A 23,709-nucleotide genomic window follows, 5' to 3' on the forward strand; every position below is an offset into this window, starting at 1 on the left:
GGGGTATTTTTTTGTCAATTCATTTCCAAATCACCGTTCATTGGGATATTTTTGCTGTGGCCTCCAAGAATTTCAACTGAAATGGTAGCAGGCTACGCTGTTTCTTCGTAATAAAATTTTCCTGACACCTGTTAACCCTGCCTTCTTTTGCTTTCTTTACACACACACACACACACACACACACACACACACACACACACACACACACACACACACACACACACACACACACACACACACACACACACACAAATGCTAACCAGGGAGATAAACTATTGAGAGCATAATTAAAAAGTGAAGAAATTGATTTTTTTTATTGTATCCAGGAACCAAAAACAAGATGCCATTTACCATGTTTAAAAAAAAAGACCTGCCAAGAGATTCTTGTTTGCACAACATGACCTGTAGCGGGTAAAGGGGAGGGACATCACGGGTGAGAAAATCCTGCTCTGAAATGCATTTAGAAACGTTCCTTTCCCCCCCTCAATGTGGCCAGTGCCAATTTAAATCATGTGCAAGAGCTTCCAAGATAGATACCTGAAAGCTTATAAATTATTTTTCTAACTTAAAATAAAGAAGGACAGCTGTACACCTCAGAAATAGGATTGATATCTGTAGAAAGCTCGGAGGATTTCATTTTTTGTAAAGAATGCTGTAGGATAGTAATTGCAAACTGCTGTTATAAGCAATGGTGGACACAGCTTCGGACAACTTATTGGGATGCTTGTGGGGTTGGGTTTTCAGACTTGGCCTCCTGGTTAGCCGGAGGTTTACTGTTCCATGGACTGTTGTTCCCCAGAGCAGGCGAGCTGTTGAAATCTTCATCGTCATCCATGCCATTCGCTGCATCGTACTGCGTGTTCTCTAGCCTGGTGATGAGCCGTTCGTCTTCATCGCCAAATTCTCCTCCCATCAGAGTTGGTTCTCCAACCACCATCACGTCCTGTGAACAGGACCCCACACTTGTTATATGGAGAAAGCAAGCAAGCAAGCAAGCAAGCAAGCAAGCAAGCAAGCAAGCAAGCAAGCAAGCAAGCAAGCAAGCAAGCAAGCAAGCAAGCAAGCAAGCAAGCAAGCAAGCAAGCAAGCAAGCAAGCAAGCAAGCAAGCAAGCAAGCAAGCAAGCAAGCAAGCAAGCAAGCAAACCAACCAACCAACCAACCAACCAACCAACCCCAGGTCTGTAGCAGACCCTTTCTCATCCACAGTGACCCATAATGTCTCTTCCTTGCCAGCCCCATCAAGACAACCCTCGTGATAGCCATGCTCGACAACAGAAATGAATTCCCTTTTCAGAATGTGTAGTAGGCATTACAGCACAGGTGTCAAACCCGCAGCCCTCCAGATGTTCATGAACTACAATTCCCATCAGTCCTTGCCAGCATAGCTCACATTGGGAGGGACTGATGGGAATTGTAGTTCATGACCATCTGGAGGGCCGCGAGTTTGACACCCCTGCATTACAGGATTATGTTAAAAAATCCAGGACACAGATAATCTAGATCATAGGTGTCAAACTCATGGCCCTCCAGATGTTATGGACTACAGTTCCCACCATCCCCTGTCAACATGATGCTGGCAGGGGATGATGGGAACTGTAGTCCATAACATCTGGAGGGCCGCAAGTTTGACACCTGTGATATAGATGCAATAAAACGTGTCTATGCATTTTAAACCCCCGGAAATGGGTACAACAAACTCGCCAAAATGGTTATGTGACCTCTTCAGATCAACACATGATTGACATGTCAGGTTTATAAGCGCCGCCACAGTAAAGGGACAGCAACTGATAACATTTAAATTAAACTCCAGTTCGCCCAGAAGTTTTCCCAGGAAAGCCCCCGAAAATTATCACAAGCAGCTACTGTTCTTGCAAACCGCCCTTCCGTCTCCCGCCGATTTGTTCCGGGAACTTCTGGGCGAATCGCTCCTAACGTCCGTACTTCGTGCTTGATTTCTTCCAGCCAACAGCTGGAGTCCACCAAAATTAAACTCACAATGACTACCTTTAACACGCCAGGCATCAAGATAGGGAACTCGCAACCTCTTATCCCTAACCAATGCACTTGACATCCTGCAACTTAATTATGGTAATTAATTTAGGTAGGGGCTTTTTTTTGGATAAAAAACAATGTTCACACTGATTTGACAATTTGCATCGCTAATTAAGTCATTAGCAAAAAAACCCTGCTGATTGCCAACAAGCCCCGAATTTACCATCTGTTATTTCCCGGTGCCTGTCACCTCTCTGTGTAGGCAACAGTCCTGCCAATCTGTGCGGCATGAGGACCAATCTGTCCAGCTGGTATCATAAAAGGAAGGCAGAGTGCTAATTATAATTACACTAACGAAGCTAGCACTAGACAAATGCTGAAGGGTGCCAGAGAGAAAGGATCCATCCCCTCGTTGCAGGAAGCACCAAGAATCCTTTCACAGAGACGTGCAAAACGAACCCCAAACTCAGCCGCACGACATAGACCGGCTGCCAGCATGGGGCAGAAAGGAAACACGCCAGACAGGAAGCCAGAAAGCTGTCTTGGACTCGCTCCTTCGAGGAGTTTTAACTGGTGGTATTAAAGGCCACTCTGGGGAGAAGGGATTTATCCGAGGAGCACATTTTTTGGATTCAATGTCCCTGCTGCAGTTTCTTAAGACAACTCCCAGAGGACTGGAGCTCTTGCTATGTTCAGAGGGATACACGCTGATTTAATGAGCTGCTCAAAGCCCTACATAGGTTTGCCTACCCAAAGGGATTCTTCTCCGTTTGTGTAATTATCCACGCGCTGTTAAAAACAAGCAAAGATCCAGCAACAACTTGTTTCCAGCTCCATCGTTTGGCGACTCTGGACTCTTCAACGTCTTCCCTTGCTGTCTTTTATGCATATGTTTCCTTCTCAGTACCCGCTAGAGACGCTGCCTCTCAAAGGTGTACAGCCTATAGGAACATGTCACTGGGTGCATGCCTTTTAGTCAGTGGCGTAGGAGGTTAAGAGCTCGTGTATCTAATCTGGGGGAACCGGGTTTGATTCCCAGCTCTGCCGCCTGAGCTGTGGAGGCTTATCTGGGGAATTCAGATTAGCCTGTACACTCCCACACACGCCATCTGGGTGACCTTGGGCTTGTCACAGTTTCTCGGAGCTCTCTCAGCCCCACCTACCTCCCAGGGTGTTTGTTGTGGAGGGGGGGGGGGAAAGGCAAGGAGATTGTAAGCCCCTTTGAGTCTCCTGCAGGAGAGAAAGGGGGGATATAAATCCAAACTCTTCTTCTTCTTCTACATGGGGGGTGCTGGGCACTGTACACCTCCCCAAGTGACCAAAAGGGGTGCGCCCCAGCTGACGTCACTGAGCACCACCCCCCGCCTCCATGCAGGCCGGCTTTTGCCCTATCTAGGCCGTGCTGGCCTGCGTGGAGGCTGGTGGGTCAGGCTCGGTTTGCACAGAGGCCGGGGCAGGGCTTGGCAGTGGGCAGCCCAGGCAGGCTTTCTGGGTGCCATTTCCTCCCGATATGCCTCTGCTGCCTCTCCTTTTCTTCCTTTAAACACCCCCACAAACCTCTTTTCAACAAAAAGTATTTGAACTTCTCCAGCTGTAACAAAGTCTACACTGTACTATCTGACGTTCCTCTTTTCTTACCTTCCTCTTCTCCCTCAGTCTACCCACTGGTTAAAAATTAGGGCCTAAATAGAAAAGGTGTGAAGAATGTGACAACTGGGTAATTCTGGCAATGCTTAATGGATTGTCGCATCAACCTCATTTTGGATCAGGACCCTGGATGAGGGACAGGGGTTTCATTTGCATTTCATTTATCAGTTGTGTATGCCCCCTTCCCCTCAGCTGGCAACCATCTTAAAATACAATTATGGTCGATTCTGCACGGTCCAAATATCCCAGGTTGAGCAGGGAAATAGCCCGGTTTGGCCAAGAACTTCACAAGGTTCCCAATCCTAAAGCGGGTTTGTCCTGCGATATTTTCCACATCACAGGTTTTTCAAAAACCATTAAAATTGTAATGTTTTTCCAAAATCCCACACTGAATCTGGTTCCATACAAACACCACAGGAGAAACCCGATTTTTTTCCCCATCCCGCCGCTTGATCTCCCCGCCTTACATCGTGTCAGTTTCATTTCTGCTGAGTTGCAGCTCACCCAGTGGTGGGATCCAAAAATTTTAGTAACAGGTTCCCATGGTGGTGGGATTCAAACTGTGGCATAGCACCAATGGGGCTGGGTGGGGTACGACAGGGGCTTGGCTGGGCATTCCGGGGGCGGGGCATTCCTGGGCGGGACTGTGGCAAGGACACAGCCACTGTGCCAGTCCTTGGGCGGGAAACGAATGCACGCAGGCGCAGGCTGCCACGCACGCCGGTGCACCTCCTGCTAGACTGCTTCAAGTTCTGCGCGCTACTGCTGAGAGGAGGGGCATAACTAAGGCAAAAATCACGTGGCAAAATCACCAATTAGTAACCCCCTCTCGGCACACACAAACAATGAGTAACCTACTCTCGGGAACCTGTGAGAACCTGCTGGATCCCACCTCTGAGCTCACCCTTTCCGGCGTTTACGGCAAGTTTTGCCAGCACTTTGGCGAGCTGCGCCGGGGAGCCAGCCAAGCGAGCCCAGGCAGGAAAGCCTGAGCGCTTGCCCTGTTCCCCCTCGCTCTCACCAAGCGCCGCTCACTAGCTGAGCCGCAGCCAGCCCAACCCTGCAGCTCCCGGCTCACGTTCCCAATGGGGTCCTGGGGTGGGGGTAGAGGAGGGGGAAGCGCCTGCCTGTCAAGATTATCTCACCCCGTGACAGCCCCAAAACCAGTCAAATGTTATTTGGTATATCGGGGGCGTGGGGGTGTGAGTGTCTTGTGCCGTGGTTTCTTGCACACCTTTAAATGTGGATGGGACATAGTGCTCTGCCCAGTATTGGTCAAAAGTTTTTACTTTATATAGCTGGGAGCTGCAATAGATCAGCTTGGATCTGATCATCTAGTTGAGGAAGCCTTGCATAGTTCTGAGAACAGAGTTTGAAAACGGGCGTAACAAGGTAAACTGTAGCCCTGGACAAAACCCTAATGATACCCCCCAGGTTTGGTGCAGTTTGGTTCAGGGGGGCCAACGTTATGGACCCTCAAAACTGTAGCCCCCATCTCCTATTAGCTCCCATTGGAAACAATGGGGGATGGGGCACCCCCTTTGGGAGTCCATAACTTTGGACTCTCTGAACCAAACCTCACCAAACTTGGGGGGGGGGGGGGTAGCCTAAGGACAGTCTCCTGATGATACGCTGAAATTTTGGTGCCGCTAGCCTAAAAACTGCGCCCCTGCAGGCCAAAAATGGAAAACCACTAAAAATACCCAAAAACGAACCCTGCCTTTTGATGCCCCCCGCAAGGTGGTGCCCTGGGCAGCTGCCCACCTTGCCCAACGGGCATTACGCCCCTGTTTGAAAAGCATGGCGTTCATGTTTTTAGTAGCTTGGGAAGATGTGTGTTCACAGGTTCTTTGGATGAACATGCGAAAGGCACAAAATAAACATTTGTGAACAAACCCTCCGTGATTGATCAGAAAATGTACCTGCGATATCTTGACCAGGATTTCCCCATTTTCTCCTGGTCTATTAATATCACTTAATTATCTCTGACAGCTGTTGTTTGAATGGCTGTCTGAGATAGTCAGCTTGTATTGTGTACCGAGGAGCTATACCATAATTCTCTTCTACAGCCTGACATCTGCCCTGGTTTGATCACAGAGACAGCTATGGAGTTCAAATGCTTTTTGATTCTATTTCCATATCCCAAACCATTCATCAACCCTCAAGGGAGCAGAAGACATATTGTCCCTGATCTTTGGACTGGGCCTGCTGTCTCTGCCCCACATCAGGGACCCCTGCTCCTCAGAAAGGTCCGCTAGAGACACCCACCACTTAAATACTAGTTAGTCTTCTCTCGCTAGTTCCCGTGCAATAGCCACCAACCTCTGAGGAGGACTGGAAGTGACTCCTTTTAGAGCCCCTCAATGCTTCTCCTTAAATTGGCCAGTAGGGGTCACTGTTGTCGAATGACACAAGGCTCCATCCCTCCCAGGGTTGAGGCGGCAGCTCTGGAGTGCTCCTAGCTCCTGCTCATGGAGTGAGAAGCAGAATCCAAGAATTAAACCCTTGTCCTTTTTCACACGGGGACACAACACAGCTGTGGGCTTAGGCAAGGCAGCACGGCCCACTTGTGGTTCAGGGTCAGAAATGACAATATTTAGGGTATACACAGCCTATATAGTTGGGTGAGCCACCAAGCCAAATGAAGCCAGGAATAGCAACCTCCTAGGAACCTACTCAACCTCCTAGGAACCTACTCAACTTTCCAATGTGTGGCCTACTCAGGGCTGTGAAAAAGAGACACAGGCAAATTGCTAAAGTCTAGCCCCCAGGAGGTCAAGGCCCACCTTCCTGCAGACTTCAGCATGGCTTGGCTGCTCATGTTATGAAGGCCCTCTATGCATCCCCACACCAACGGACAATATTTTTCTCATTTTACCTTTGAAAACAACCTCATTATTATTTTACATTATAATTAGGTGACCAGATTGTCACCTTTTAAAACCGAGACGGGAATGGGTGCGCGCGTGCGCGTGTGGCCGCAGGAGCGCACTGCCTTTGGGGGAAACGGGAGTGCCCCAGAAGGCAGTGCGGGAGGCTGCCGCACTGCCTTCTGGGGCGCTACCCTGTTTCCCGACCTGTCACAGGGTGGGAAACCGGGGAGCGCCCCAAAAGGCAGTGCGCTCCTGCAGCCGCATGCGCGGCAGCCCAGGAGGCTGCCACATTGCCTTCTGGGGCGCTACCCTGTTTCCCGCCCTGTGACAGGTCGGGAACTGGGAGCGCCCCAGAAGGCAAAATCGGGACAGGTACAAAACCCCGTGGGACGCGGGACAGATTGGTGTAAGGCGGGACTGTCCCGCCAAAAGCGGGACGTCTGGTCACCTTACATTAAAACAAAGAGAAAATGCAGATCTGACCTAAATGTAAGGTTTTATGTGAGCACAGAGCCTCAGTGGTTAGTGGTTAGTCCTGGCGAGGTACGTTATCATTACTCTATGTGGATATGAAGAACTGAGGCTTCGAGACGGTGATTAAATCCAAACAGCCCTCAGTCCTGTGGAGTTTTCTTTTGTGTTGTTGTATTGTTTCGTGGCCACAATCAACTGGCTGTGTGAGTTTTCCAGGCTGTGTGGCTGTAGTCTAGTAGTTTTTGCTCCTAATGTTTCGCCTGCATCCGTGGCTGGCATCTTCAGAGCATAACTCTACTGAGCTGGGGATATGGGGAAGGACGGCTGACCCTTGTGGGGCACAGCCTGGCAGATTCAGGCCAGGTGGGTTCTGAATTTTACCAGTTTTTTAGCCTCCCCTGATACAAGTTAGCAACACAGTTTTACAGGTCAGACCAGTAAAATGATGGCTAGCTGGCAATTAATGGCAAACATATGAAGACTAGCAGGGGGACAGTGAGGGGCAAATGAAGGACAAAACAAAAACATTACAAACGAGAGATTCAGGAAAACCATCGTTTTGGATCTCAGTATAGTCTAAAGGGCTCACTTTGAGCCTCTTGTTAAATGACAGCCATCCCTCAGTGGGCGAATCAAAATCGCAGAAGTCATCTTTGATCCTTCCTGGATTAAGTAATACCATGTGTAAATAATATTGTAACATAACAGTATCATATTATAACATGAAGGGAAACTTCCATGCTTGAAATGGAAGTTGAAGTACTTGAATCGACACACACATTTTTAAAAGCAGGTGCACTCTAATCTGGAGGAACCGGGTTTTATTCCCTGTTCTGCCGCTTGAGCTGTGGAGGCTTATCTGGGGAATTCAGATTAGCCTGTGCACTCCAACACACGCCAGCTGGGCGAGTCACAGTTCTTCGGAGCTCTTTCAGTCCCACTTATCTCACAGGGGCCCCTTCCGCACACGCAAAATAATACATTTTCAAACCACTTTCACAACTGTTTGCAAGTGGATTTTGCCATTCCGCACAGCTTCAAAGAGCACTGAAAGCAGTTTGAAAGTGCATTATTTTGCATGTGCGGAATGAGCCAGGGTGTTTGTTGTGAGGGGGGAAGGGAAAGGAGTTTGTAAGCCCCTTTGAGTCTCCTTACAGAAGAGAAAGGGGGGATATAAATCCAACTCTTTTTCTTTTTCTCAGCTTATACATGGGGACTGAGAATTTAAACGTATGGATTGTTGTCTAGAATTCTGACAGATTCTTTTATTCACATTTTCCTCTTGGGGACACTTTATCATTGGCCAGCATGAGGCCTCTACTGTAATTGTTCGTCACAGGGGATCTCTGGTTTAATGAAAGGAGCAGAAGAACTAATTGATTCTGCCCTGGACTGTGAGGAAACCACAATTCCACAGAGGCACAGAATCCAGCATCCTAATGGCGCCAGCCAAAACACAGTTACACCCTTCCATGTTCATGTATTGTCAAAATCCCAGCTTTCTTTCTTTTCCTTTTTTAAAAAAACAAGCATTTAGCTGTGGTGATTCCAGTGTCACGCTTGAAAGTACACAAGTGATACCTGGTGAAATCTCACAAAAATTAGTGAGACTGGACGGGGGAGGGGCTCTACGCTCCACATAACTCCTGGCCCCTCCCACAGTAGGAAAACCCGAATATTGTAAAAAAACAAAGAGTTGCCGAGTAGACAAAGTGAGAATATGTGCCATCAGCCTTAATTCTGTGTAACTTCATAATTCGACCAATTAAGAAAATGTGCCTTTTGCCTTAATCCTGTATAATTTTACGAAGGTTACAGAATTCTCGGTATGGAATGTAGATGATTTTGACAAAAACGCTGTGCTGTGCGTTCTTTTTTTAAAGCACGGGTCACAGACCCGCATGAAACCTGCACATAACGGGATTCTAACCACACTCTATGCCATTACAGGTTGCCAGCACAGCAGATTCCAACTATTTGAGTGATTTGCACTGGTCAGGCGGCAGAATGACCAGTGCTACCGAACCTTTGGCACTCCAGATGTTGTGGACTACAATTCCCATCAGCCCCTGCCAGCATGGCTAATTGGCCGTGCTGGCAGGGGCTGATGGGAATTGTAGTCCATAACATCTGGAGTGCCAAAGGTTCGCCACCACGGTACTAAAACATGCCATGTGGATTTTTATCAGTCATGTTTAATTCCCTATGCATTTCTGTACTTTACTTAGGATCCAGTTTCAAGCCATTTGTCCTGTGTGTACAGCGCTGCTCACGGCACATGCATATGTGCGCAGAACTTCAGGAGTGTGATGGTGCGGGGGTTCTACAGACTTATCTTTCCAGCCCCCTCCCACGGAAGCTTGTCTTGGAGGGTTTCTCTGACCCCCCTGAATGAAGTTTCCAGGGAGTCTAGTTTGCGGATCTTTCAAAGTGGGCTTCTGTGTATTTTAACAATAACATAATAGTCCTAAAAGGCCTAGAAGGAAAGCCAGACTTACAGGTACCTGACTTGAAAGACTCAGGTTGGCAGCTGCTGCTTTTTTCTTGCTCGCGGCACTGTTTGCGTTGTTCCCGGCGCTGCTGTTGGAGGTGCTGCTGGTGGAATTTTTCCTTTTCCTCCGTTTGGTTGTCGGCTGTCTCGTGGGCTCTACTACAGTGGACATGCAGGAAGCAAAACAAGGGATAGATAATACAGGCTAAGGGACATGGCAGAGGCAATCGTTTTATCCTCCACGCCCCCACCCTGTCCTGACTGGAATCATTAAACATTCGGAATGCTAATCCAGGGCTGAAAGTCAACAGTCACGCACAAGATACTGACCATGAAGAGATTTTGGAATCAAATAACATGTCAGTAGGCACTGGGATGCATTTGGGAAGGTCCCCGTCCTGCTTCTGGAAGATCGAAGAGCTCCTTCTTTTTTAAAAATTACAAATTGATTTGTACCCCTTTCTATCTATCTATCTATCTATCTATCTATCTATCTATCTATCTATCTATCTATCTATCTATCTATCTATCTATCTATCTATCTATCTATCTATCTATCTATCTATCTATCTATCTATCTATCATATCCATCATATCCATCATATCCATCCATCCATCCATCCATCCATCCATCCATCCATCCATCCATCCATCCATCCATCCATCTATTTATTTATTTATTTATTTATGGGATTTTTATACCGCCCAACCCCCGGAGAGGAAATACTTTGCCTTTTCTTTTGGAGGGGTTATTTTTAGAAAAGGCTTACAATATCAATATAACTGTTGTCACAGGTTTATAACTGCAATTTAAAGGGTTTTAACAAAGCCCTTGATTTTGTAGCGATTGTGTGTGATGAGTTCTGTGCCTTTAAGAGGGAGTTGATGGGTAGAGTTAAGAAAACCAGGAAAACCAGAGGCCCATTGAGACTTCAGCAAGCCAGCACGTGTAAACAGAGAAATGCAAGGAAGCCACACTATAGCCCCCTGGGCAGGTATGGAACCTGAGGTAAGTAATCAATGCATAATGGGCCATAGTGCCCCCTTCCCCAAGCCATGCAGTTCTTTTCTCTGAGGACAAAACCATCAAAGTTAGAGCTAGAGAGGTGGATATCTTGCCAACTGGAAAAGAAGATGGCAGAAAGATGCTTTGGCAAAGCGTTACGGACTGTGGACTATACTACTTTGTATAGTTCGTACTGTCTGTTGCTGTTAAGTAGGATCCAACTAGGTGATTTTTGCATCATTTAACACAGTGGTTCTCAACCGGTGGGTCGCGACCCCTTTGGGGGGGTCGAACGACCCTTTCACAGGGGTCGCCTAAGACTCTCTGCATCAGTGTTCTCCGTCTGTAGAATGGATAAACGTTAGGGTTGGGAGTCACCACAACATGAGGAACTGTATTAAAGGGTCACAGAATTAGGAAGGTTGAGAACCACTGATTTAACATGTCATGTTAATACTTATGCTTTGTTGCAGCTTCGTTCAGATTTTTTCTAGTCTAAATACTATTGCCAGTTTGTTGGATATCCCACCGCTGTTCATTGTACTGACTTACTCTGTGTAATCTGCCTTGAGTCCCAATGAGGAAAGTGTACTACAAGTAAGGTAAATAAACATATAAATGTAGATAAGATGGCAGTGACAAGTCTTAACTGGCATGGGAGAAAACAGGCTATAAACCTGCAACATACCTGGAGGCATGGCAAATCTGAATGGTGTAGGCCAGTGGTGGCGAACCTTTGGCACTCCAGATGCTATGGACTACAATTCCCATCAGCCCCTACAATTGGCCATGCTGGCAGGGGCTGATGGAAATTGTAGTCCATAACATCTGGAGTGCCAAAGGTTCACCACTACGGGTGTAGGCTGTCAGGACCATGCCTGTTAGTACCTAGATGTCTTGCTGTGTGTGAATTGCAAATGTTTTCCTGTAAATGCTTTCCTGTTCCCCTCTCCCCTTCCTGGCAACCTCCTGGCGCCAGCTCATCTGCAAGAAGGTGTGAACGGTTCCCAGGTTCTTTGAAGCTCTGTAGTGCCATTGTTGTAGAAACTGTAGTGGACATTTGGTGTGGGGCGAAACGGGGGGGAGGGTTTAAAGGATATAGGTCTCTAGCTCAGCTCCTGCTTTCTATTGTTACTCTTCGCGTCGCAAGAAATAAACTGCTTTAGGACTTTCCTATGGTCTCTGTTATTTCCACGTTCGAGAGTCTGACATATGCAGGGCCAGAGCGAGGGGGAACTGCGACCAAGGCATGTGTGCACCCTGTGCCCCTGCCACGCCCCCACTCTGCCCCACCCTGGAACACCCTGCCACGCCTCCGCACTGGTGAGCACCTGGTGCGTTGCACGCCCCCATGTCCCCTTGGCAATATGCCACTGGGTGTATGTGAGACAACTTGAACCCAAATCAGTTATTTTTCCTTGGCTTAAGACCCACTGGGGCATTGGGAACAGTGTTGGACTAAGGCCTCAGTTCCCAGCTTGGCTCACTGGGTGCTCTTAAACCTGTCTTTGTCTTACAGCAAAACTCTTTATCTTTCAAGGAAGTTTGTCTGCCTTATGGACCTTAGATACATTTGCAAGAAATGCCAGGTTCCCATGGCACCCTGTTCGAAAAATCAGTGATTGCCAGTAGCATTTGTAATGGGAAATGAACCTCGAGTCCTTTCTCCATCTTCAACCCTCCGTCTCTTTAAGCCACCTGAACACAACAAAGGCCAGCTGTACCTGGGGGGGCCACCATGCGCTGCCATTTTTGGAACAAGCAAGTTTTCAGGCAATCCCGAGGACTGAGACTGTAAGTTTTATGCCTCGACATCAGCTCCTGCATTGGCTCCAATATTACACACAACTGCAAAAGAAAAAAATGCCAGAAATTAGGTTTATGGCGAGCGGCGCCTGGATTGAAACCCAGAGCTTCGTTTTCTGGGCTGCTCTTCATTCTGCTAAGCAAAAGGAGACTGAAGTGGTGTCCATTTCAATGCAGCATAGTGTGGGCTCTTCTGACCTGGTCGGTTCCAGTGCTAAGAGACTTGGAATGTAATTACACATTATTTGAAAATTACTCTGCAATCAATGTTGATTTACTACGTGGGAAGGAAGAGCATGGAAAGGAATCAGGCAGAAGGAAAAGCGGCAGTAACTCACGGCTGACATTTTTATTACTATTGTTTTATCTTCTTTTATAATACACAGGCTTGTATACTGTTTTCAGCCCGTGCTTTTGCAAAGTCGACAGCATCTCCATTTTGCACTTCTTATCCACCTATCTTTTCTTTCTCATCTGCTCTCTCCCCGTTCTTCCTGCTGTGAATTTCTTTTTTTAGTTTACGAAAGGTGCCTCTTTTTTTTTAAAAAAAAAAAATCTTCCCCGTTACAGTCGACTCTCTCTCTCTTTGGCCCCTTCCACACAGCAAATGTATAACGGGTTGCAGTCAGGATAAAGGAACCCGTTTTCCTGTTTTCACATTCACGTGCATCTGGGCAGGCAGCTATTGAAGCCCACAGAAACAATTCGGGTTTCTGTCATGCCTTCGCTCGGAAACACGTCTTTTAAAAAAAATTACTTCCCATACTTGCATAGCTACCCTGTTTCCCCGAATATAAGGCATCCCCTGAAAATAAGACGTAGTCGAGGTTTTGCTGAAGTGCAAAATATAAGGCATCCCCTGAAAGTAAGACGTAGCCAAGTTTTTGTTTGGAAGCATGCTTGTCAAACAGAACACCAGAGCATGCAGCTGTGGAACGGAAAAATAAGACATCCCCTGAAAATAAGACATAGCGCATCTTTGGGAGCAAAAATTAATATAAGACATTGTCTTATTTTCGGGGAAACATGGTATGCAGGCATGAACAAATGAAGCTCCACAGCCACGCTGATGTCCCACTATAAGGCCATCTGCACCTGCGTAGCTACGCAGCTACGCTGATACAAGTCATGACATTTTTTAAAAAGGAAAACAGAGAGGAATAAGGCATCTCCTGCCTGGTTGTTTGCTCACGAGCGGCTGCAACCCGGGTTTTTTGAAAAGACTCACTTGTTTAGCAATTTTCAAAAACCCTGGTTTGGGGGAAATAACACAGGGCAGGCTCATTTTGGGGGCGGGATCTGTGAAGTGCACATCCCCAAATGGTTTTTTTAGCGTCCTACACCTGTGTTTATCGGCCCGTATGGAATGGGCCTTACTCCTTCAGCCGGATCCTGTGGGTCTGTTCTGCAAATGGCCGTGTTTTTCCACTGGCCGTCCCCTGACGTAGCGTGTGCTGTTCTGAAGTTCTCGTGTCAGGGGAAGGCTCTCTCTGCCTGAAGAAAGAGGCTCTAGCAGCAAAAGAGGATCCACAGGATCTCCATCTTCTGATCTTGTCCTTTTCGCTACTGCCAGATCCCTGCTCCTCCACTTCTCTTTTAAAATATGCTGAAAACATTCTTATAATTCCGATAAAAAGAAAACCCCTTTGTCAGGGGAAGGTTAAAAGGAGGTGACATCAGATCTTCCGACACAAACCAGAAAAAGGGAGAATAACAAACTTAACCCTATAACAAGAATTAAGTACCGAAAAGGTCAAGAATTGACTAAGGCTACTAGATTAAAAAACAGCTATATAACAAAAAATACAAATGCATTTATTACAAATTAAAACCATCACGTCATAGTAGGATAACAGCCTGCCTTATGTGCATAAATGAACGAAATACAAAGGAATCCTATATCACACTTTTTGACTTGAAATCAGACATGTTTCGGTCACTGGCCTTCCACAGTGGTCAAAAGTGATCGTACAGGGTACTATACGGATAAAATATCTGGATGACTGAGATCAAGTATTAGACAGTTATACAAAGCTGTCACCCAGGTCTTCAACATTACGCCAGTGTCCACTCAAAGAGGTATAATGCAGTATGCTAATCATGCCAAATTCTTGTTATGACAGCAGGGACGTAGGTATAGATTTTTTATGGGGGGTCTGGGGGTGGGGCCACACCCCCACCTGCCCCTAGGGCATGGCCACGCCTTCCCAAGCCCCGCCCCCGGCCTAGCGCTTATAAAAGCTGCTCTCCAAGCCCGGGAACGGCAGACTCCCCCGCCCTGCCCTCCGTTGCCCCCCACCAGCTGGGGTCCCAGCCGGCAGCTGGCAGTTCCTTCTGCCCTCCCCTCTGGGCAGAGGCATAGAGGGAAAATGGAGCCCGGTGCAAAATCTGAGTTTTGCGCCCCCCCCCCCCCGTGCAGCCGCTGTGATGCTGGAATCCACCCCCAAACAACATCACTTTCAATAGTGTTTAAACTAGAGAGCCCAAATTCTCCTTTTAAATCCATCTCAGTCTACCAGTGCACCCACAGGAGGTGGTAGAGTTTTTAATAGATACAAGCTATATTACTTTAGCCTGCAGATGGGGGAAAGGGGTATGTGCTATTTTTGAAATCTGCATATACAAACAAACTTCCTGTAAGTTGCCAGTCAGCATATCATGGAAGAACCGGGTTAGCCCTTCGTTATCCCAAGCGTGCTAATTTTTATCTTCGGAGAAGGGTTTTTACAATTTAAAGGAGGGAGCATTTTTAGATCTACAGCATCAAACTCCCCCCCACCCCCCGCATTAACCCTCATAAGGAAAGAAGCATGCAAAGATGTGTATGGGGTAGGCAGGGGCAGAGCAAGGGGGAACTGCATCCAGGGCACGCATGCGCCCTGTGTCCCTGCCCTGCCCCACCCCGGAACGCTCCCTCCACGCCCTTGCCTTGCCCTGTAGGGGCGCGCGCCCAGTGTGTCGCGCACCCCCCACCCTCTGGGTGCTACGCCACTGGGGATAGGGGCACAAGCATTCTAAATCAACCTCCTCTGCAGCTGCTTTACAGTAATACAGTAGAACAGGGTCCCAAACCATTTTTGACCTTGCAGGCCCATTCTGACACAGCATGGTGAGTGCCAGGACTGTCAGTGGATTCACTTTGCCCTTTGTCCTATTCAGAAGCTTATAGGAAATTAAAAGGTCAACTATTGGATAGAGAGTTCTCTACCCTAATCACCGCAGCCAAGAAAACGTGCTCCCCCCTGTATTTTTCTCTCCCATTTGAACGGGGCCACTTGGCACACTACCTGTATTGCTTAATAAACCCCATTCAAAGGAGAGCCATAATGCTCGCCAGGTTTAATGTTATGCCTTCTGCCTTGTTACATGGCAGATTTAATAAGCAAGAAAAGGCTAAAAGATTGTGCCCATGTAACGATGGCTCAGTTGAATCTCTGGCCCACCAATTACTTCAATGTCTCAGATTCAAGGAAATCAGATCCAAGTAAGTGAATCTTACTCCTTTACATTTACCCGATCTCCCCGATTTAATTAGATTACACAACTTGTTGGACAACCCTGATCCTTCTCTCTGTATGATAGTGACAGACTTTCTCCTGGAAATTACTAAATGCCAGTAGATTTCCTTCGTCCTAACATGTATATCCTGTATTGTATATGCTTTTTAATCTGTTTTTATTATTGTTGTACAGCTGTCTATGCCAATAAAGGCTTGCTTCGCTTCGTGAGTGCCAGGAAGAGGAGCCAGCCATGAAATTATTGCCACAACTTTACTTCAGTACATAGTGCAGATCCTGGCATTGTGGTGGCAGCTGCAACATCCCCTTGAAGAAATAAATAAATAAACAAAAAATCTAATCTACAATCGTCAACCAGAAGCTTCGCTGGGCAAAAGCCCTCTCTGGCCCTCCCACTTCTTAAAAACACCTGGGGTTCCAGAAAGGTGTTGGTGGGCACCCGTTGGCAACATGGGGAAGATCCAATTGGTTATCTTGAAAATAACACGTAGTTTAGTCACAGCTCTGCAAGATAGCCGCCATCTCAGAAAGAAGCAGTTCCCTTTCTATTTTCCTCCTTTCCTCCTGCTTCCAACTTTATTGATCACTTTCTGTTCTCTCCCATAGTTGGCCACCGCAACCATAAATCTATTTTTAATTATCAGCTCTTGTATTTTGAGGGAAGTGAAGCAGAATAAAGTAAGGCAGGCTCTTCATTTTACAGGCAAAAACAGTCTGATCAATTTAATTGGGACTTTAAAGCGCTGTGGGAGTGCTATTTCAGAAGTGTAATTAAAAACTAAAATAAAATGAGCAATGTCTTTGCTTACAAAGTGAAAAGCATTGGAGCAGCAGTGGCGTAGGAGGTTAAGAGCTCGTGTATCCAATCTGGAGGAACTGGGTTTGATTCCCAATTCTGCCGCCTGAGCTGTGGAGGCTTATCTAGGGAATTCAGATTAGCCTGTGCACTCCCACACATGCCATCTGGGTGACCTTGGGCTAGTCACAGCTTCTCGGAGCTCTATCAGCCCCACCCACCTCACAGGGTGTTTGTTGTGAGGGGGGCAGGGCAAGGAGATTGTAAGCCCCTTTGAGTCTCCTGCAAGAGAGACAGGGGGGATATAAATCCAAACTCTTCTTCTTCTTCTTCTTCTTCTTCTTCTTCTTCTTCTTCTTCTTCTTCTTCTTCTTCTTCTTCTTCTTCTTCTTCTTCTTCTTCTTCTTCTTCTTCTTCTTAATTCCCCATTCCTACCCCAAAACTGATAATTGGCACATGATAGATAAATGTTACGCCCTGCGATGACTTGAAAGAAGGAGAGCTGGGCTGTAAATACAAGGAAGGGAGAAATTGCAAAGAAAAATGGAACCTTTGCTAAGCAGAACGAACTTCCATAAGAATCCTGGTTGCAAGGTTTTGCTGTGTTTCTATGGGAAATATAGAACTATGTTGAGTGCCCTCCAGAATGCCAGTTTTAATTGCACTCATAGAATTATAGAGCTCATTTAATTGCATTCATAGAATCATTATGCAACGTGTGATTGGTGTTTGGAAGATGCTGCCACAGGAGGTGGTGATGACCACTAACCTGGATAGCTTTAAAAGGGGCTTGGACAGATTTATGAGGAGAAGTCGATCTATGGCTACCAATCTTGATCCTCCTTGATCTCAGATAGCAAATGCCTTAGCAGACCAGGTGATCGGGAGCAACAGCCGCAGAAGGCCATTGCTTTCATATCTTGCACGTGAGCTCCCAAAGGCACCTGGAGGGCCACTGCGAGTAGCAGAGTGCTGGACTAGATGGACTCTGGTCTTATCCAGCTGGCTTGTTCTTATGTTCTTATGTTCTTAGCTGGAAGAGAACAGAAGGGCCATCAAGTCCAACCCCCTGCCACACAGGAACACGCCATCAAAGCACCCCCGACATATGTTCATCCAGCCAACTGTTGTCTGTTTCCAATTAATGTGGTAACCTTATTTTTCTAGAAGCCTTCTTGGAGGAACATTTGAGCTTCGGGAAAGTTTTGGAAATTTTAAGGATGGGAAAAAAACCTCACCCTGTGAACCAAGCAAATTATTGTGCTTGCGGATGGTGTGCAGAATTGGTTTCAATGCTTGAGCCTGCGTGAGTGGCCCCAACCTTCAAAGTCAGAATAGGGATTTGAACCCGTGTGTTTTAGCTCCAGGCCCAATGGTATGTTTTTAAGTTGTTTTATCATTGCTGTTCACCGCCCTGAGCCCCTAGGGCACAGGTGTCAAACTTGCGGCCCTCCATATGTTCATGAACTACAGTTCCCATCAGCCCTTGCCAGTATAGCCAATGCTCATGTTGGGAGGGACTGATGGGAATTGTAGTTCATGAACATCTGGAGGGCCGCGAGTTTGACACCCCTGCCCTAAGGGATGGAGCGGTATAAAAGCTTAAAAAATAAATGAATAAAAATAAAAATAAATCAAATAAATAAATAAATAAAATAAATAACCACCACACTATCCTGGCACTCTCTCTGTAACCATCAGTTTAAATAACCTAATACCTTTACACAACAGGTGCTTATTTATTTATTTATTTATTTATTGGTTGAACTTATATACTGCCCTCCCCCGGAGGGCTCAGGGTGGTGAACAACAAAACAAAATAGAGCACATAAACCAAAGACTAAAATCTGATAAATATTAATTAAATTGGCTCTATATAAATAAAATAACCCCACCCCATTAAAACGCAGCATACTAAAATCAACATAATAGATGGCGCCTACTATCAATCCCCTAAAAACCAGAAGGGGGGGAGCGGCAGGATCCACTGATGTTACAGATGTTGCAGATGTTACAGGGGGCCATCAGCGGCCGGCCTCCCCAAAGGCCCGGCGGAACAGCTCAGTCTTACAGGCCCTGCGGAACTAGACTACCATAACTTGGTCTATGCAGGACTATTCTTCAGACTGCTCTGCAAGATCCAGCTTGCCCAGAACGCAGCTGCACATCCTTACGGAGACACTGTGGACAGCACATATTCAACCAATGCTCCATCAGCTTCACGGGCTCCAAGCGGAATACTGGATCGGGTTCAAGACTGTGGAGTTGACGTTTAAGAAGCTAAATGGTCTGAAACCTTCATATCTGTGGGACCGCGTCTCCCAGTACACGCTCCAAAGAGCACAGTGCCCTACAAAACACAACTTACTGGTGGTCCCTGTTCTGAAAAACTGTCTGCCTGCCCTCAACCAGAGCCAGAGCCTTTTTGGCTCCGGCTCCAGCCTGGTGGAACACCTCTCAAATAAGACCTGGTCCTTTCTTCAGTTCTGCAGGGCCAGGCCAATGGCTGAGGGCAGCAGCGGAGTTCAGCTGGCCCTTCTCCTCCTCTTCTCTTCTCTTTTCTTCCCGTCCCGTCCCTTCTGTTCAGTTTATTATTCTATACCAGGGGTGGCCAGCCTATAATGCTCCAGATGTTCATGGACTACAATTCCCATCAGTCAACTGACCCTGCTGGCAGGGGCTGATGGGAATTGTAGTCCATGAACATCTGGAGCACCATAGGTTGGCCACCCCTATTCTATACCCTTCCTTTATTTTCTTTGCTTTCTGTTCTAATTTATCTCTTACCTATTAGTTCTTGAGCGCAGAGATACTGGTTTTATAATGACGGTTGATTTTATTATTGTATTATGTAACAGTTGTGAGCTGCCCTGGGTCTGATAGGGAAGGGAAGAGTAGCCTATATATCAAATTAATAAATAAAATTGCTGAACTTATGATTGGCCGACTCGCACTACTTCAATAAACCATAGAGAAGAAGAAGAAGAGTTTGGATTTATATCCCCCCTTTCTCTCCTACAGGAGACTCAAAGGGGCTGACAATCTCCTTGCCCTTCCGCCCTCACAACAAACACTCTGTGAGGTAGGTGGGGCTGAGAGAGCTCCGAGAAGCTGTGACTAGCTCAAGGTCACCCAGCTGGCGTATGTGGGAGTGTACAGACTAATCTGAATTCCCCAGATAAGCCTCCACAGCTCAGGCGGCAGAGCTGGGAATCAAACCCGGTTCCCCCAGATTAGATACACGAGCTCTTAACCTCCTACGCCACTCCTTGCATGACCAAAACAACCCTCTTTGTCTCATGCAATCAAAGGACCTCTTTGAATGATGCATCTACCACAATCCTGAACCAAGAAATATTCTTCACAGATGCACAGGAATAACTATTTTGCCACCTACAATGAAAAGGTCCCTTCTGGTAATCTCTGAAATAATAATAATAATAATCAGTCTCACATTGTTTATACTTGATTTTTGGCAGTTAATTGTGAACAGCTCTGTAGTCTTTGCAGAGCACAACAAATATGTACTAATATCCTTCGGTGAATTTCTTTGTTCTCTTCCTCAAATACTCCACAGTTGTTACCAGAGCCTATTTCTTGCATGCACGGCAGACAAGAAAAAGCTACTTTAGTTCTGGTCTCTAGGTGGCAGACTTCACTCATCTAAAGAAAGTTCGCTTGGGATGCTCTCTGGAGGAACTGATGGCACAGTTTAATCCATTTTAGTTGGTGTTTGCCTTTTAAATCGTGAATACAGTGTTGTTTTGCAGTTGTTTAAAATATATGTCATGTGACGTGCATACTCATTATTTCTATATCCTTAGAGCAGAAAACTTACTTCTTGCCAGAGAAGATAGAAAATGCTCTAAAATGCAGCTCCAGATTCTAAACCTGGAAAAAGCATCAGTTTTTAAGATCTGGAGGAAAAAACCCAGAACTGCAGGATTTCATTTGAATACTGTTTAAGCCACAGTAGGTCAGATGTGGACCCACAAAATATGAAGGGCAAAAAATTTACACCCAAGCTCCAGGTTTGAAAAAGGGCAAAACGTTGCTCTGCGTATTTACATGCCACTGTATTTTGATGAAGCTCATGAGGTGATCTTCCGAATCCTTTCCTAATGAATGACATGGGCTCCATCTGCGAAGGCCTTTGAAGAAGAAGAGTTGGCTTTTATGCCCTGCTTTTTTCTACCTTAAAGAGTCACAAAGGGCGATTCCGCACATGAGTAAAATAGGTTCGACCCCGTTCCCTGAGAAGGGTACTAACCTAGGTCGAAGCCATTGTTGTTCCCCACTGCAACCAGCTTGATCCCAGCTCGGGGGGCAGAATCATCCTGTGCCTCTTCGCCGCTCTGTTCCGATTGGCTACTGTTCTACGGCCATGTTCCGTCTATCCCCACACACATTATATAAAAAAAAACTGCCACAGGAACGGAGGGATGAAGGTGGCGTTTTTTGATTGGCCAGCTGTACGCATGCCCGAAACACTCAGCTGTGATTGGCTGAATGGGGGACTCCTGGCACCAGAGATTCCACACTTTACTGGAATCGAGCTGAGTTCGAGCGTGGTTCCCTGAAAAAGTAGCAGTTCCCAACTGGAGTTGGAAATTTGACCGTTACACGGGGCGAAGCTGGTCTAAAACCACGTCGATCCCAGTGGCTGTATGGAGCACTTAGGTCGAACGCAGCTCCAACTTAGCTCGATAACGCAAGTGCGGAACGACCAAAGTGGCTTATAATCAACATTCCCTTCCCCTCCCCCACATCAGACACCTGGTGAAGTAGGTGGGGCTGAGAGAGTTTGCCGAGAACTGTGACTGGCCCATAGTCAGAGTAGAAGAGTTCAGGTTTATACCCCACTTTTCTCAACTGTAAGGAATCTCAAGGCAGCTTGCAAACTCCTTCCCTTCCTCTCCCCACAACAGAAACCTTGAGAGGTCGGTGGGGCGGAGAAAGTTCTGAGAGAACTGTGAGTGGCCGAAGGTCACCCACCCCGCAGGCGACTTGGGGAGGATCGGGGAAACAAAGCTTTTTCCAGATCACAGTCTACCTGCTTTTAACCATTACACCACCCCAGCTTACCATTAAGCTATACCAGTTTATTATAAAACTGACAATCCATGAAAAGATTGGATAGTTCCAAACTTGGGCCTCGTTCTTGATGAGAATACAGTTATAAAACACATAAAAGATTATTGTTTAAAATTTCTTTTCAGACTGTCAATAAATAAAAACTGAGTTAGTCAAATGCAGTTCTAAACGAAACTTCAGCTGTTCTGTTATTCACAAAAAATATGCTAAGGTGTCAGCCAATCAGAGCTTTCTGACAGCTATTCTCTGCCTTGTTAATTCTATCACTTCTTTCCTGCCTCTGTCTTGGAAACCACTAGCTCACTTTTGAATTTTAATAGCCCCTGAATTGTGATCTCATCAGTTCCATCCTAAATCTAATCAACTCCTGGACACTCCCCAGTTTCAGTAATTAAGCCCAATGTCCACCACATTGTCCTCTTTTTTGTTTGAGGAAATAAAGCTCTCTAAACATTGCTAGAGGGCTAAATTTTGTTATAACTGGGCCACTCTCCTTGCAGTCTTTGCTCAGTGTTTTCTGGACTGGTCTAGTACACAGCGCACAGCATCCTGTCTTCTGGACTCCAATGCGGGGTGCTGGACTCAACTTTCTCGCCCTTCCTCTTCAATGCAGGTAAATGTTACCCTCCCCACAATGACCTACTCTGTTTCAAATCTTTTCCCTCACCTTTTTCTAAATCCTAGGTCTCTTGAAACCTCTGTGTGCTTGTGTGCTTGTGTTTTATATTTGAGTGTAAGCTTTATTATTTTCATTTCTTTTTTTAAAAAACGTACACTTTATTTCCTAGCTCTTATGGATTTCTTGTGGAAACCCACCTCCATAAACTGTGGTGGAACAGATCCAAAGTTACCCCTCTTGCAAAGCAAGGTCTGTCCCACTAATTCCCACTCTAAATGGGACAGCCCCAATCATTCAAGTAACAGCATCCTAATGAACTCAGGTTCAGTGCCTCAGCCTGGCTCCCCTAGTAAGTAGAGCGGGGAGCTCCAGGATGGGCCTTGGTCCTGCACACAATGAATAAGTACTTTATTATCTTCATCCTGACAGCTTTTCTTTGCCACCAAGTGGAAGCTGATCAATGGCAAGTCCACACAGTTTTTAAGGCAAGAGATGAACGGAGGTCGTTTGCCATCGACTGGCTCTGAATAGCAACCCTGGATTTCCTTGGTGATCTCCCATCCAAGTCCTAATCGGGGCCAACCCTGCTTAGCTTCTGCGATCTGACAAACTCAGGCTCGCCTGAAACTACTCCTGAGATTATTATTGCCTAGACTGTCCCTAAGATACAGTGAGGTGTATTAGCCCTCTCCACACTGTGTTATGGGGATTAACCCATATATAATAAGCCACTTCACACAGCCTGCTCTGCATTATGGTACGCCTAGGTCCGTGGTGGCGAACCTTTGGCACTCCAGATGTTATGGACTACAATTCCCATCAGCTCCTGCCAGCATGGCCAATTGGCCATGTAGTCCAATTGTAGTCCATAACATCTGGAGTGCCAAAGGTTTGCCACCACTGGCCTAGGTCATTTTAAGTGCCAGTCTAAACTGTGAATAATAAACAGGTTTAAGAGCCTGGCTGTCAACCCATTCTATACTGCTTAATTAAGAGGGCCAGAGTGGTGAAGCGGTTAAGAGTGGTAGACTCTAATCTGGAGAGCTGGTTTTGATGCCCCACTCCTCCACATAAGTGGCAGACTCTAATCTGGTGAACTGGATTTGTTTCCCCGCTCCTCCACATGATGCCTGCTGGGTGACTATGGGCTGCTCACAGTTCTCTCAGAACTCTCTCAACCCCACCTACCTCACAAGGCGTCTGTTGCGAGGAGAGGAATGGAAAGGAGTTTGTAAGCCGTCCTGAGCCTTTTTATGAGAGAAAGGTGGAGTCAAAGGTGTAGGGGGGGAATGGCATCCCCACCCCTCCTCCGCAAGGTGTCCTGGGAAGTGTAACTCCCCCCAGATCGCTTTTTCTACACCAGGAAGTGTAGTTCCCACCAGGCTGCTTTAA

At 46.5% G+C, this 23,709-nt stretch overlaps 1 protein-coding gene across 1 annotated transcript in view; it reads right to left on the minus strand.

The window, feature by feature from the left end:
• Window positions 1-240: 240 nt before the first annotated feature.
• Window positions 241-23,709, minus strand: part of LDB2 (LIM domain binding 2) — a 312,091-nt gene continuing 288,622 nt past the window's right edge. The window contains exons 5-9 of the mRNA XM_048508704.1: window positions 13,109-13,111; window positions 12,392-12,397; window positions 12,209-12,332; window positions 9,492-9,637; window positions 241-943 (exon numbers count right to left, since the gene is read on the minus strand). Coding sequence (XP_048364661.1) covers window positions 713-943; window positions 9,492-9,637; window positions 12,209-12,332; window positions 12,392-12,397; window positions 13,109-13,111 — 510 coding nt within the window. The 3' untranslated portion in view covers window positions 241-712. The remainder of the gene's footprint in view (window positions 944-9,491; window positions 9,638-12,208; window positions 12,333-12,391; window positions 12,398-13,108; window positions 13,112-23,709) is intronic.

The sequence above is a fragment of the Sphaerodactylus townsendi genome, linkage group LG10 (genome assembly GCF_021028975.2).
Source record: "Sphaerodactylus townsendi isolate TG3544 linkage group LG10, MPM_Stown_v2.3, whole genome shotgun sequence".
In the NCBI taxonomy this organism is placed as follows: domain Eukaryota; kingdom Metazoa; phylum Chordata; class Lepidosauria; order Squamata; family Sphaerodactylidae; genus Sphaerodactylus; species Sphaerodactylus townsendi.